The sequence below is a fragment of the Electrona antarctica genome (genome assembly GCF_951216825.1).
Source record: "Electrona antarctica genome assembly, chromosome: 3".
In the NCBI taxonomy this organism is placed as follows: domain Eukaryota; kingdom Metazoa; phylum Chordata; class Actinopteri; order Myctophiformes; family Myctophidae; genus Electrona; species Electrona antarctica.
Genome location: NC_136808.1, coordinates 52,853,267 through 52,868,795, shown reverse-complemented (window position 1 = coordinate 52,868,795; position 15,529 = coordinate 52,853,267). Strand labels below are relative to the sequence as shown.

At 42.7% G+C, this 15,529-nt stretch overlaps 1 protein-coding gene across 6 annotated transcripts; it reads left to right on the top strand.

The window, feature by feature from the left end:
• Positions 1-528: 528 nt before the first annotated feature.
• LOC306920862 (PH domain leucine-rich repeat-containing protein phosphatase 2-like) lies at positions 529-9,170 on the top strand. Of its 6 annotated transcripts, XR_013789701.1 has the most exons (8): positions 535-677; positions 2,440-2,637; positions 3,089-3,323; positions 3,790-4,330; positions 5,118-5,350; positions 6,027-6,281; positions 7,133-8,245; positions 8,306-9,170. XR_013789701.1 is itself a non-coding variant. In XM_079497807.1 (7 exons), exons 2-7 carry the CDS (start codon positions 2,555-2,557, stop codon positions 7,460-7,462), a joined length of 1,677 nt encoding a protein of 558 aa, XP_079353933.1. In that variant the 5' UTR covers positions 529-617; positions 2,440-2,554; the 3' UTR covers positions 7,463-8,297. The 6 variants fall into 6 exon arrangements, 5 of the variants coding, with proteins under 5 accessions (XP_079353933.1, XP_079353936.1, XP_079353932.1 ...); XM_079497807.1 differs by lacking the exon at positions 8,306-9,170 and having other exon boundaries at positions 529-617; positions 7,133-8,297; XM_079497806.1 differs by lacking the exon at positions 8,306-9,170 and having other exon boundaries at positions 7,133-8,297.
• Positions 9,171-15,529: the final 6,359 nt, after the last annotated feature.

Here is a 15,529-nt window from a genome sequence, read left to right as displayed (position 1 = left end):
TGGAAGGGAAGACAAAAAAAAATAAAGTCTATTTTACCAATGCAAAGGGTGAAATATTGTCATAATGTACGTTGTGTTTGTTTTGGAAAGGAAAAAGTGTTTTAATGTACTTTTTAGTGACGTTAGGGTAGAGTTTGTTTAACAGTACTTGTGAGGACTCTCTCTCTCACACACACACACCAGAGACTGGCAGCTGATTGGCTCATTCAGGGTTGCCAGGTTGGTGGCTGTCAGGTTGTCTAATGCCTGCTGCATTGTGTGTGTGTGTGAACCAGCTACACTGGCATTTAAACACATTCATATTGTAACTGTTGCCACTATAGGTGATATAGTTTGCTTTATTCCTAAAAGGTACAAGTTCATAATGAAGAAGTTCATAATTAAGTCACATTTACGTTTAAAACATTATTTCATGTATTTGTGTCGTTGTTGTAATGCTTTTATTTTGAAGAGTCAAAGTCATGTTCCGTGTCTCGTTTGGTCTGCTCATATAAATTGGGTACACAGGTTTTTTGTGTAAGCAATCAAGCCACAAGCAGCAGCAGGGTGCAGCAGCAGCTCCGTTTGCACTGGTCACACAAAGAGACTAAAAGTTACAAGAGACTGTCATAAGAAAGGTTAGAAGGACCTAAGACTGAAGAGATTCCCTTCTTTGTTATTTGCACGCAGCCAACAAGGTATTTGTTGTCTGTATTTTACGTTGGTAAAATGTTTGCATCTACATGCTGTGCATGTCATGTCGTATTTATGTTAATTGTAACGTGCTTGTTTTATTGTATTGTTTATAGTTTTCACGGTGAATTTGGAGGATCCACAAATAAATCAGTTTCAAGGAAACCACTTGTGTCTGTCTGTGCTCGGAGGGAGTTACACATATAATATGACAGCACCACACACACACACACACAGAGGCATTGCCTAAAACACATTAAAACACTCAAACATTCCAGGTGACTAAAATGTGACTACTGAAATGAGTTTGCTGCCAAAAACACAACACTGCATGATGTCACCTCAGCCGCGTGTATGTGTGTCAAGACATTTTATTAGCAACTACACACACCTGTTGCAAGGTCCCCTTTTGGTGTTTTAAATGTTTACTGGGGACCCCCTGGAAATCCCACAAGGGCCCCTGGTGGTCCACGGACCCTGAATTGAGAAGCACTGGCATACATTCTAAGCATTTATGCTCAATTAGCTTTTACAAATGTCACTTTAACCGTGAAAAACAGACTGCGCTGCTGTCTAGTCGTGTTCAAACCATTGTGATGTTGCATTACCTACGTTTACTGGGGACCCCTTGGACAACCCCCAATGGCCCCTGGGGGTCACCGGACCCCGAATTGAGAAGCACTGGCATACATTCTAAGCATTTATGCTCAGTTAGCTTTTATAAATGTCACTTTAAACGTGAAAACAGACTGCGCTGCTGTCTAGTCGTGTTCAAACCATTGTGATGATGCATTACCTACGTTTACTGGGGACCCCCTGGACAACCCCCAAGGGCCCCTGGGGGTCACCGGACCCCAAATTGAGAAGCACTGGTATAGATTCTAAACAATTGTATTCAGTCAGCTTTTATAACATTATTACATTTTAAACGTGAAAACAGTCTCTTGTTATAGATATTATAGTTGTAGTTAAAGTACACAGTGTGAATGTCCCTTAACATAACACCAATGCTGAATAGTACTAGGGAGAACATGATAGTATCCGTCCATAGACTGGCCTCTGGTGACCAGATAGGAGCATTACTGCATCTACATTAAGGACAAGTATACAGCCTACTGTACATCCTCAGGGTTCATTGCTATAATCTCTGTCTAAAATAGCAGATCTACAAGCTCGTAGCGCGGCACCGATTGCCGCGCTACGAGCTTGTAGATCTGCTATTTTTGGGGGCGTCTGTCTGTCTGTCTAAAATAGCAGACCTACAAGCTCGTAGCGCGGCACCGATTGCCGCGCTACGAGCTTGTAGGTCTGCTATTTTTGGGGGCCTCTGTCTGTCTGTCTGTCTGTCTGTCTGTCTGTCTAAAATAGCAGACCTACAAGCTCGTAGCGCGGCACTTCTGCAATTTTGGGGGCCACTGTCTGTCTGTCTGTCTGTCTGTCTAAGATAGCAGACCTACAAGCTCGTAGCGCGGCACCGAGTGCCGCGCTACGAGCTTGTAGGTCTGCTATTTTTGAAAAATAAATGGGTTAAAGTATGTTTTGTATGAATAATCTAAATCTCCAAAGTCACTTGTAAGTTGTAACTAAAGCTGTCAAATAATTGTAGTGGAGTAAAAAGCACAATATTTGCCTCTGAGTTGTTCATTTCTGTGTTAATGTGTGTGTGCTGTGTTGTGGACAGGTTGTCATTTCTGTGTTAATGTGTGTGTGCTGTGTTGTGGACAGGTTGTCATTTCTGTGTTAATGTGTGTGTTGTGTTGTGGACAGGTTGTGTGTGTCTGTGCTGGCAGTGGATCGTTTTGGGGACAGCGGCGTAGAGGCAGCTTATGGCATCTTTGACGGTGACCGCAATGAGGAAGTGCCTCGACTACTGCAGTGCACCATGGGAGATGTGCTATCCGAGGAATTACAGCACTCCAGTGTGGACAGCGTGTACATGTGCAATACCTTTCTCACCTCACACAGGTTGGATTATCTAATAAATACACTGGTTCTCAGAGTAGGCTCCGGGGACCCGGGTTTCAGGGCATCCACAGCAAAATAAGGAACAGTGTTAAAATCTTAAACTTAAACCTATTTTAGTATTTGGCTATTTGAAAATAGACCATCTACAAGCTTACGTGTCGCAATGTGACATGTTGTGAGCTTGTAAATCTGCTATTTTCAATATACGGTGAAAATGGCCTGAGGCAAAATACATATCTATTGTGTCAATCTAATATATTGCGTAAATTTGAATTGAAAAACTATTTAGACGATATTTGCCATCAGTACATCAACAGTGTTTGCAATTAACAAACGGATCATTGTGCTGCCGCTGCTGTGTTGATTTATAGGTTGCGAACAGCTGCTTTAGGGCTCTGAAGCTTGTGTGTGTGTGTGTGTGTGTGTGTGTGTGTGTGTTTGTATGGTACAGGAAACTAGGCATGGCTGGGCAGAAGCTGGGAGCCTCTGCCCTGCTGTGTTACATCCACCACGAGCCTTTAGGGGAGCCAGGAGGCGTGTTCAGCCTGACCGTGGCTAACGTGGGCACCTGCCAGGCAGTGCTGTGCCGAGACGGCCAGCCTCTAGTCCTCTCTAAGGTCCTCAGCCTGGAGAGCAGTGCCGAGGAGATGGAGAGGGTTAAACTAGCCAAAGCCATCATCACAGAGGTACTAGTTATTGCACTATTGCAAATTTCAAAAATAGTGAAGATAGCTCATCTACAAGCTCACAGCGCATCGCGATGCAACTTGTAGATCAGCTATTACAACTCTGTGCCAATCAATAGCACATTTTCCTGACCTCTGAGGCTCTGACCACCAAATTGCACCATTTGTAAGATATTGATTCTAATTAGAAGTTGTGTAGTGATTTTTACAGTGTACCGAATGACTATACATAACCAGCCAGCTTCATTACAAGAGTTTAGTAATCGCTCAACTAATAAGTTGCCTATAAAACATGTTTTTTGAGGATAGAAAAACCACATGTGTCTTCTTGAGAGATTATGAAAATATTGACTGGTTGGAAACTCTTTATACTTTTCCAGATGCAACACTTTAGGATGAAACCCTACATGTACTGACTGTGTTCTACTCATGTTTACATGTTTATCTCTGTTCTTAATGTTTGCAGGACAACAAGGTGAGCGGAGTGACGTGTTGCTCGCGCCTGCTGGGCTGCTCTTATCTCTCTCCGTGGGTGCTGCCCAAGCCCTGGGTGCACACCGAGCCCCTCTGTCCCCAAGACCAGTTCCTGATCCTGGGCAACCGGGCGCTGTTCGAGAGGGTCTCCTACCACGAGGCCGTGCGTACCGTTCAGACCGTGCGCGACCCGCGCGCCGCCGCCAAGAAGCTCTGCTCCCTGGCCCAGAGCTACGGCTGCAAGGACAACATCGGCGCCGTGGTGGTGTCTCTGCACATCGGCGAGGACAGCTGCACCTGTGAGCCGCCGCTCTCTGCCGCCGGCACTGAGCCCCGAGGAGGGGGGCCGACCACGGCGTGCCCCGCCACCGCCTTACCGGCCGCCGTGATGATTCTCGGCCCCGCCACTGCCGAGCCGGTCACTCCCTCGTGCAGCACCGCCGTCGTCGTGTCCGAGTTCAACAGCGAGACGTCGGCCTCCGAGGTGGGCAGCGAAGCAGGTTCCACTGCCGATGAGCAAACCTCCTCACAAGGTTAGTAAAGTTTAGAATCCGTTTTTTTGAACGTTGTTTATTTTTTTCCTATGCACAGCTTTGTGTGTGTGTGTTTGTAGCACGGAATATGATGATTTGATTGGCTGAGCACGGAATGTGATGTATGATGATATATGATGGCAAGAGCGCCCCTCACTTCACACAAGTGTAATTTTTTATTTAGTTTTCACTTTTTTTGTTTTTCAATTTCAGTTATAGTTCGTTTTTTTAATTAGTTTTAGTGTTGTTTTTTATTGTAATGTATGGGGTAGGGGAGAGATTCAAAAAGTTCAGAAAAACGTGTCGCATTGCATCGCTGGCACAGCAATAATATTGGAAGATTTCACATCCATAGGCTTTTGGGTGGATGTGTCTTATTCATTAATTAATTAATTGGAATCCCCATCAATGATGTTATTGGTAGACAGGTTTCCGTACACTGTCCACCAATGAGACGCAGTGAGCGAATAGGCACAAATGGTGCCATCTTCGAGCATGAGGACCAATTATCTGAAGATAAGATTTAACCCATTCTGAGCGGGAACCCCTTTTGGTGTTAGCATTATGTTATGCTTTAGCTATTAAAAAATAGCAGATCTACAAGCTCATAGCGCGCCACCGAGTGGCGCGCTATGAACTTGTAGATCTGCTATTTTTGAAAAATCGTAAAAATGCGGCACAAATCTTTGAATAGGTATATATTCTTTCGACGTCAGGCCTAAATGGGTTAAATTGGGTGACATGCTCCTTCTTTAACCAGTGTATGATAGTAACCCTGCCTCCTCAGGCCCCGTGCACCGCCCAGAGAGACGCTGCAGCCTGCATCCCGCTGCCACCACCACGCTGTCTGGCGTCATGGTGCCCGGCTCGGCCGGGGCGGGGGGGCCTCACCCCGTCTTGTTCCAACGGCAGCCCTCCAGTGCCACCTTCTCCAGTAACCACTCTGACAACGGGCTGGACAGCGACGACGAATTACCACTTGAAGGTGTGATCTCCAACGGCAGCAAGCTAGAGGTGGAGGTACTGTTGGACACTGGACCGATCCCAGAGTATTCTGTAGTACTGGACTGATCCCAGAGTATTCTGTAGTACTGGACCGATCCCAGAGTATTCTGTAGTACTGGACTGATCCCAGAGTATTCTGTTGATCTCGTTATTACGACACTAGTTGTTTAAGCATAGCGTGGGATACTGTAATTACTGTGATTGGGTGTGTCTTGTTTGTGCGTAGTGCAGGTTACTGTAAAGGGTGTGCTGTCGTAGTGCAGGTTACTGTAAAGGGTGTGCTGTCGTAGTGCAGGTTACTGTAAAGGGTGTGCTGTCGTAGTGCAGGTTACTGTAAAGGGTGTGCTGTCGTAGTGCAGGTTACTGTAAAGGGTGTGCTGTCGTAGTGCAGGTTACTGTAAAGGGTGTGCTGTCGTAGTGCAGGTTACTGTAAAGGGTGTGCTGTCGTAGTGCAGGTTACTGTAAAGGGTGTGCTGTCGTAGTGCAGGTTACTGTAAAGGGTGTGCTGTCGTAGTGCAGGTTACTGTAAAGGGTGTGCTGTCGTATGCTATAGTTCATTGTTGATGGCATTTTAAGCGTTAACCATCAAAAATGGTGTGCTTTAACTGCTGGCCACTGAATTTGCCCTGCGGGATCGATAAAGGTCTGTCTGTCTGTCTGTCTGTCTGTCTGTCTCTCTTTATCTATCCAGGTTGACATCCATTGCTGTGCGTTCCAGCTGCGTTCTGGGCCCCCCGCCGTGAACCCCAAAGACGTTGACATGGAGAAGCGGGGTTGTGACTATCCCAACGGTAAGACGCGCAGGCAGACCAGCGTGGTGGTGTCTGCGACCAACGGCTGCCTCCTGGCCGTCTGCGGCCGAGAGATGTCGGACCTGAAGAAGTCACCGTCCACGTCCAGCCTCTTTGGCAAGAAGCTGTCCAACGGCTCCGTGGTTGCCCCTCAGGTAGCCCTGTCACAATTACCCAGTGGTGTGGGGGAAAGTACTCAAATGTTTTGCTTAAGTAAAAGTATAAATACTGCAATGTAGAACTGCTCCGTTACAAGTAAAAGTTCGGAATTCAAAATGTACTTGATTAAAAGTACGAAAGTATTGGCATCAAAATGTACTTAAAGTACCAAAAGTAGAAAGTACTCACTATGCAGAATGTCCCATTTCAAGTTTTCAAATGTATATTACAAATATTTTGAAAATAGCAGATCTAGAAGCTCACTGTGAGTTTGTAGATCGTCTATTTTCAAATGGCCGAAATGTATAGAGCTGAAGTGTTTAATATATGTTTTATAATAATAATCTAGTTATTGAAATAATTATAATAATATTCTTTTTAATAAAAAATAGTTTTCAAATGAATGTAAAAGTACAATATTTGCCTCTGTGATGTAGTGGAGTAGAAGTAAAAGTATTGGAAATTCCTCAACATTTTACTTAAGTAAAAGTAGGGTACTTTCGATCACATTATTTCCTCATCGCAAATTGTTTGGGATGACAGACTCGTTTCCATTTCATCTGTATAAATTAGTCTGTGGAGAAATGCATCGCATCATGTGCTTATAATTTAGATCATCTATTTCCGCCATTTTTGATTGAAGTATTAAATGATCAAACAGAAAAGTAATTTTCTGTTACTAGGCAAACTGAAAAGACATTTTCAACTATATATGTATTTTTTATACTGTATTTTTATGCCAAAAACAGTGAAATTGTTACTCGCATCAATGGATTATTTAGGGACATGTCAGATAAACATTTGATCGTCAACTAAACTGTCATCATGATGACAACCCTACCCTCAGGACAGCCATAACGCCATCGAGGTGGCCCTGGAGGCTCCCAAAAAGAAGTCGGGCTACTTCACTGCCCCGGCCCAGCAGGACCCAGAGGATCAACTGATTGTGCCCCCGAGTCTGGAGCAGGATGTCCGGGAGCAGCTGAGAGGCCAGACCCCTGTGGTCTTGGGTCCCCCGGTGCCGTCCACTCCCCCTTCCATTAGAGACCTGGTGTGGGACCACCCGCACCCTCCTGCTGCTCCCATGCTCCATCAGCACAACCACACCTCCATGCTGGCCCCCTCTGCAGGCCCCACTCACATTCTACAGCAGGAGGTGTACGACACTGCCCTCTAGTAGGAGAGCCAGAGTAACGCACCAAATGCCATGGCAAAAGGAGGCAGAAAGGAGGTCTCTCTGTGGGATATTCAAATTGGAGTTGCCATTCAGACCAGACATGGTAGATGTGTTGTGACGTTTGACAGATGGAAAAGCGATTGATGTCCGTCAGCACGTCGTTCTAAGCTAGCGAGTTGTCTGAATGGGGTTGAATCTGGTGGAACTGTGTGAGCGGGGCGGCGTCGGCGGCACAACTCGTGACAAGAGGTTGTGGAAAGAAATTCATGTTCCAAAGGACGAATAATAAGCCCCATGCCTGAGCTGGAATACCTCATGAATTTAACATTGCAGAACACGTCAGCAACATTTCCCTTTACTCGGAAGGTCTAGCAATCAAATTGCTATCCTGAATTGGGATGATCACTCTAATGATCTCCTCTCGAGGGGTCCGTCCGGCGGTCTTTCAGGTCCAGGAGGAAAATCCCTGTGAAGAAAAGGTGAAAAAGTGCCTACTGCGGATGAATCAGCCCAGACCAGAGCGTGTTGACATTCCCAGCTGTAAGAGAAAAGCTACTGTGGGATTGTTCAACGATTCCATTCAGTAGGCCTATGTGGTGAACCCTATGTATAGGATGTGATCCATCTTCAAAATGACGTTTTTTTTTAACTAAGGCCTAATTCATGCGCTGTCGTGTGCAGAGAACGGCTGGGAATGGCAGGGAACGGCCGAGAATAGCAGGCCTTCATTAGCAGACCTTGTATGTCGGCTGTCCTCGACATGCGACACCGTCGTGCAACCAAGTATGAATCGGGCTTTAGTCTGTTGAATTTAGGCACTGGTTCATGTGGTTGTTTCGCTAGAGAGGACATTAATTTTGAATTGTTGCCAAAAATAATTGTAAGAACTTAATTTTCATAACCGTGTAAAGCCAACACTGTAATTTGAGATGGTGTGTGATTAATTATTGTCCTATGGGAAAAACAAAAGGTTCAATTCCAATGGATTATGTTGTGTGGTCATCAGAGAATCAAATGAAGATCTAGGAAGTGTGGAAGAGTCATTTGAACAAAACAATTATCAAAGTACTGTACGCAATGAGGGCAAGGCTGGATTTATTTAGAGACATGTAAGATAAACATACTTTATATGTATGTACCGTATGTTATGAAATGTCAGTGTACTCTGCTGGTACATAGATGACAAATTCTAGTCAACACACACTGTTTTTGTTTCTCTTTTGAGGCTGCTACCCAAGTACCCATTGAAAGTTGTTATCTCAACTAAAATAATCTTAACGGGCGCATTCAGTTTGTTTGTGTGACAAACTAACTACAGCAGTGACAACTATGACAAGCCATAATTTATCTATCTCAGTGGGTCTTCTTCTTTTTTTAATTCTTTTGACTGTTTTACTGGCTAGCATATCATCTACAGATCCACAGCAAGTTAAACGTATGGTCTGTCGGTCTTGTTTTATGCAGGAAAGTGTTGTGTGGTAGGATCTGGTCCCTAGAGGTAGCGTGACCCAAATGGGAGAATGCCAGTCCAGGACAATAGGTGGGTGTGATTTTTGTGTTGCTGTTGTTGTCTTAGAACAAACGACAGCATTCATAATAATTGGGACAGTCTATGTCTCCCACACAAGGTTTATTATGCCTTGTTTAAACCCATTAAAACCAGGAAAAGCATCCGTGTCATTTTAGATTTTAAACCCTTTAACCATTATTTTATACTTTAGCTATTCAAAAATAGCAGATATACAAGCTCATAGCACGTCACGTTGTGCCATGCTATGAGCTTGTAGATCTGCTATTTTTGAATCTGGAACATTTGTGCAAATCTTTGAATATATATATATATTTTTAAAGTGAACATTTTTAACTCAAATCTTTGCTTCTGGGGGTCCCTGGAACAAAATATTTTGAGATGGGTGTCCGCGGCCAAATTCATATAATTTGGGGGGGTCCTTGACATGAAAAGGTTTGAGAACCAATAACATAGAAACTAGGATTTAGAACAGCGGTTCCCAAAGTGGGGTCCGGGGACCCCCAGGGGTCCTTGAGGGAGTTCAAGGGGGTTCCCATCTAAATGATGGTTTGGAACCATCATCAATTCTAAAGGTACTGCATCCTCTGCCGCCGTGTGTTTGCCAAGTATAGGTGATGAACAATGGAATGCAGGTTACAGTGTTCATTGGTTTGTCAAACACCATCGTGCAGTTCTAGAAACCCCTGTCTAGCCATTCCTTTAAACCTTGCCTTGTGCCAAAACAGAGATTGTAGGGAGGCCAAACATGTATAATTACTAGTGTCATTTATTGCTCCATCTAGATACTATTTGGTTATTGGTGCTGCTGCATTCAGTAGCTGCATCTTCCAATTGGATCTTCCAATGTTCCCATATCGCCTTAAAGAAGCACTACTACTATTCTATGTTATACCGTCTCCCTGTCTCTTCGTGACTTGCATCAGTGGTAAATAGAGGGAGGACAAGAAACAAAGAAATACCAACCTACCCTTTTAATCTGTATTCATTAGACTGGAATGATCGGTCAAATATTTACCCATTGATAGATTCATTACTCAATTTTGCCATTACTTTTTTCATTTAAAAGATATATGTTCAAAGCACTTTGTAAAACAAATGAAAACATTTGTTGTGGGCTATTATTTTTGCTAACTTCCCCCAGGATAGGCATGCTGGGGACGTTCAAGTGGTTAACACGAGAATCTTAGCATCAGCACCATAAACAACATACCGTAATTGGGCCTCTATAACGTTGATATACCTGGGCTACGGTACAGGTATAAGCCAACAGCATATTGCCTTTGTGATCACTCTCTTCCCAATTGTTATTTGGAAGTCTTTGTGTCATTATTGATTATACTGTAGTATTTTTCCTAAGGTGACAAACTACTTAGATAATTCCTTTAGAAAAGTACAGAGCGCCTTAGTTGCTGGAACTAAGGGATCTTGGAAGAAGATTTTGTATGTCTGTGTGCGTGCGTGCGCACGTGCATGTATGTGCATGAGTCTGGATCCAATCTTTGAAAATGCTGCACCTGTCAGCATCCAAACTTTGTGCAGGCTTCCAGTGGGCCGAGGTCCTAGAATGGTAAATAAATGGTCCTAGGAAGACAACGCAACCCAAACATATTCAAAGTGTCCTAATGGTGGTGCTATAATAGCCCACTTTATATTTTGGCCGAAAACTGTAGAAGGTCACAGTACAACCAAAAATGTGTTTTTTTTCCTGGATTCCCTGGCTCATGTAGCAACTGTCCATATAGTAAGTCCATTTCTTCAGAATACACACATTTTTCTACTACTAAATTTACAGATTTTGTCCAAAACTCTCACGTGACCCGCCCCGCCCGCCGTGCAATAATTGAGCTGAAAATCTTGTCCCGTCGGCCGGGACAAGATTTCGATCTTTCAAATCGGCGCGGGCTGGCCCGGTTGCCGGCCCGCCCGTACATCACTAGTACATACATGTGCTTAAGTGTAGACCTTTTCTGTACATTCTACACTGGGATGTTGGAGATAGAGCTTTGGGACAGATGCTAATGTTTTAAAACATATTTGCACACATTTGACATTTTCATACTGCATTTTTAAGTTGGGACGAGGGTTTTTCTTTATTAATTCCTGAAATGGAATGGGCCTTTTTGTTTGACTTATTGCATACAGGATACTGTTGTAAGGCACTAAAGTATGAAGACTTGATGACTTCCCTCATACAGATATGCAAAGCAAACTGGATGGAAATGATATAGTAACTGATGGTGTGCCTGTGTGAATGTGCGTCTATGCGTTTTGTGCAAACATTTTGCATTTATGTGAGTTTTGTTAAGGATCTACAGACCATTAGTCAGGTTCAATTGTGCATTTGTGTGTACATTCTCTCCCACTCTTCCATGGTTTAATAGAAACAAACACTTAACCCATTATGTTATACTTTAGCTATTGAAAAATAGCAGATCTACAAGCTCATAGCGCGCCACCGAGTGGCGCGCTACGAGCTTGTAGGTCTGCTATTTTTGAAAAATCGTGAAAATGTGGCACAACTCTTTGAATATAATATTCTTTCAGAAAACGTTTTATTTATTTCGACGTCAGGCCTAAATGGGTTAAATATCCTTACAGTTAGTATACATACTGTAGAGCCAGAGGGAGCACAGGGTACAGTGAAGTCCAATGTTTTTGATAATATGATTGATTCCCTTTAATTCTCTAGTGGACAAGACACCATACATACAAGCGTATGCATATGATATAACCATTCCCAACCTGTGAGGATATTGCAAGTGGGCCCTCAAAATTCACTATGGTTTTATTGATATTACAGTACGGAAAAGTCCTTCTGCACACCTACAAAGGACAGGTGCGTCGGATAACAGGAACTGATGGGTAGAAAAAAGAGAATCCCGCACACTGTCTTCACCACACAGGTTGGTTTTTATTGCAACGTTTCGGTCGTCAGACCTTCATCAGGCATAAATGAAGGTCTGACGACCGAAACGTTGCAATAAAAACCAACCTAAGTGAAGACAGTGTGCGGGATTCTCTTTTTTCATTGATATTACAGTACAATAACAAAGAAATCTTTTAAATCTTGACAAATGTGTTTTCATAGTGATACCAAATAAACAAAAACTTAATAAGTAGTACACAATCGATACATTAAAATAAACATGTTCTGAAAATGCACACGGCCCAAAACATCTGATCATAATAGGTGGTCAGATGGGTGGGCCATGTGCACCTTCAAGATTTTCTAGTGGGCCCAGATCCACAAGAGGTTGAGAATCGCTTGGCTGAGTAAAAGGCTGTCAGTGTTTTTCAAATTGCCAATTCATCCTTTCCACTATAAGATGCTTATTTTTCCTTCTTTCTTTTTTTAGATGCTGCCTGTGTTGTGGTATTGTGTGTGTGTGTATGTGTGTGTGTGTGTGTGTGACGTGTGTGTGTGCATGCATGCATGTGTGTGTTAAGAGATGTTAGACTAAATGCACACATACAAGTATGCATGCATGCTCTTATGCATTATGGAATGAATGTTGAGTGGTTCTGGTGAAAGAGAGACTGGTAGAGGATGTTCCAGTTGTTTGACATATGACCAAAGTAACCATGTTTAACCCTCACTGTTCCTTTCTGTACATTATTTTCTAGAAATGCTTGAATATTTTATCTCAATGCCAAGAAGCTGATGTTTATTTTTGTACTTCATTGTTTCATGCAAATTTATATTTCCTTCTCCATTACAGAATTTAAAATGATAGGGATTGTATGGTAAATTGTTACACATTATTGTACTTTTAAAGGTACTAATTATTGCTGTATTTAATGTTTAAAGCATGCCCTATATACTGTAAATCAATATAAAATACATACAGTACATACAAAATGTGATTTGTACAAAATGGAGCATATCTAATATTCTTTTATTTTAGCATGCAGAATACTGCAAAAAAAAGTCATGTTCAATGTTTATTCATCAGTTGATAATTGTTTTATTTAGGAATAGGACTAACAATGAGCACTTTTGCTGTCTGTCAGCCAGAATCGTACTCCTCCTTTAAACTGTTTTATTTAAAAAGCTGCTATGTCTAGTTTGGAGCAGAAAGCTGTATTTTTAATTAACCTTAAGCCAAGTAGCAATAAAGATTTATACTGTGAAATGCTATGTTATTAATTTTGTCCATTGTTTATTTTGTACACCTTTCCGATGAGCTCATTTCATTCTGACCCCTCCACCAAAAGGCCTCGTTGTCCTGAACCCTTATCTATCATTTAGACATTATGGATCAATAGTGTGGACTTAGACTGTTATTCGTCTGTGGCATTAATGTCCTTACAAAAGGAGCTTTTTTTGTGGAGTAAAATACCATATATTCTCAGTGTTCTTTGCCGTTTACTCTGTGAGAAGATTTCTCCAATAATTTTAGTCAATATGCACAAGTTAGTTTTCATAAAACATGAGCATAACATTTTGTTTTATATCCCTTTACATACAGAAAACAGGTGTGTTGGTTCATATAATGACAACATTTTGAATACAATGATGTCTGGAATAATATCAAATGTGTAAAATAAATTTAGCTGACAGTGTTGAGACCATTAAATGCACCTTAACCCATTTTGGACTGCGGTCGATTAAAAAAAAGGCTTCAAAATCCTATTGTTTTTCTGAAAAACCCATGTTTCTATATCAGTGGTGCTCAACCTTTTTCATGTCAAGGACCCCCAGAATTATCTCTATTGGGCCACGGACCCCCCCCATCTCAAAATATGTAGTTCCAGGGACGCCCCAGAAGCAAATATTTTAGTTAAAAATGTTCGCTCTGAAATATATATTCAATGATTTTTCAAAAATAGCAGACCTACAAGCTCGTAGCGCGCCAGCTTGTAGATCTGCTATTTTTCAATAGCTAAATTATAACAATGTTTCAAACACCAAAAGGGGTTCCCGCCCCAAAATGGGTTAAGAACCATGTTAGTATCACTGCTGTTGTGGCTCTACTGGCTCAACGGCCAGTGAGGAGCCCCCCCACTGCCAGGTGCCTCCCCAGGAGTCGCTAACGCAGTAGCCTCGGTGACCACCGGGGGCATTGCATTCTGCTTTGAAATGTTGTATCTCGACGACACTGCAAAAGGAGGGTGACCTCAATGTCTTACGAGAATAAATAAAGGTTTGAATGCATTCATTTTCCATCCCCCCGAATACAGTATGTGGAAGTACACCCTATGACTTATTTTTTGCACAATAGGAATACATGTTTTCATAAAAAAAAAAAAAAAAAAGGTATAAAATGTATACTTTGACATTCTACTGTAAAAACAAAATGTAATCCTAATTTCCGAACAATAATTAGTGTGAACCCATTGCAGTACCAACAAGTACCCCTAGGGGTTTGCAAGCCGGACGATGCACCACTGTGGATTTGAAACTCTTGTCTCCATGATGATGGTGGACAGATACTTTACCAATGCACCATTATGAGCACCTTACTTGTTGTTTGAGTCATTTATTAAGACAAATGAAAGATGTTATACACTAGTATATTTATACTAAAGGAGGCAGCAAGAAAAAAATAAAATACATCACTAAAATATTTCTTTAAAAAAAAATGTATAGAACGGTTAAAAATACTGTGAACTTTTATCATGATGATGATGTATGATGATGTATTGACCCACATGACTAGCCTGAATTTTCATTTTGTTTCATTTCATTATTCACTGCTGGCACGGCATCCACACTTAACCCATTTAGGCCCGACGTCGAAATAAAAAAAACGTTCGCTCTGAAAGAATATATATTCAAAGATTTGTGCCGCATTTTTACGATTTTTCAAAAATAGCAGACCTACAAGCGCGCTATGAGCTTGTAGATCTGCTATTTAAAACCTTTGCTTCTGTAGAACTCCACAACGGTAAGGCCTTCCGGTCTGATATGTTATAGAGCTCCCCGAGACGCACACGTGGAACTGTAGTACGTCCTCGGGCGACCTTTCTAGTCGACATGGCGCGGGCGAATGTCAAAACCTTTGCTCCTGTAGAACGCCACAATGGTAAGGCCTTCCGGTCTGATCTTCGGATATGTTATAGCGCTACCAGAGACGCACGCGTAGAACTGTAGTACGTCCTCGGGCGACCTTTCTAGTCGACATGGCGCGCGCGCGAACGTTCCACTACACCGAGTGGCGCGCTACGAGCTTGTAGATCTGCTATTTAAAACCTTTGCTTCTGTAGAACGCCACAACGGTAAGGCCTTCCGGTCTGATTTACGGATATGTTATAGAGCTCCACGAGACGCACGCGTGGAACTGTAGTACGTCCTCGGGCGACCTTTCTAGTCGACATGGCGCGCGCGAACGTTCCACTACACCGAGTGGCGCGCTACGAGCTTGTAGATCTGCTATTTAAAACCTTTGCTTCTGTAGAACGCCACAACGGTAAGGCCTTCCGGTCTGATTTACGGATATGTTATAGAGCTCCACGAGACGCACGCGTGGAACTGTAGTACGTCCTCGGGCGACCTTTCTAGTCGACATGGCGCGCGCAAACGTTCCACTACACCG

Bases quoted from the DNA above. Each gene is read 5' to 3' on its own strand.
- LOC306920862 (XM_079497807.1), top strand. From the start codon at position 2,555: ATGGGAGATGTGCTATCCGAGGAATTACAGCACTCCAGTGTGGACAGC. The intron at 2,638-3,088 runs GTTGGATTATCT...TGTATGGTACAG, and splicing joins ACCTTTCTCACCTCACACAG to GAAACTAGGCATGGCTGGGC. The intron at 5,351-6,026 runs GTACTGTTGGAC...TTATCTATCCAG, and splicing joins GCAGCAAGCTAGAGGTGGAG to GTTGACATCCATTGCTGTGC.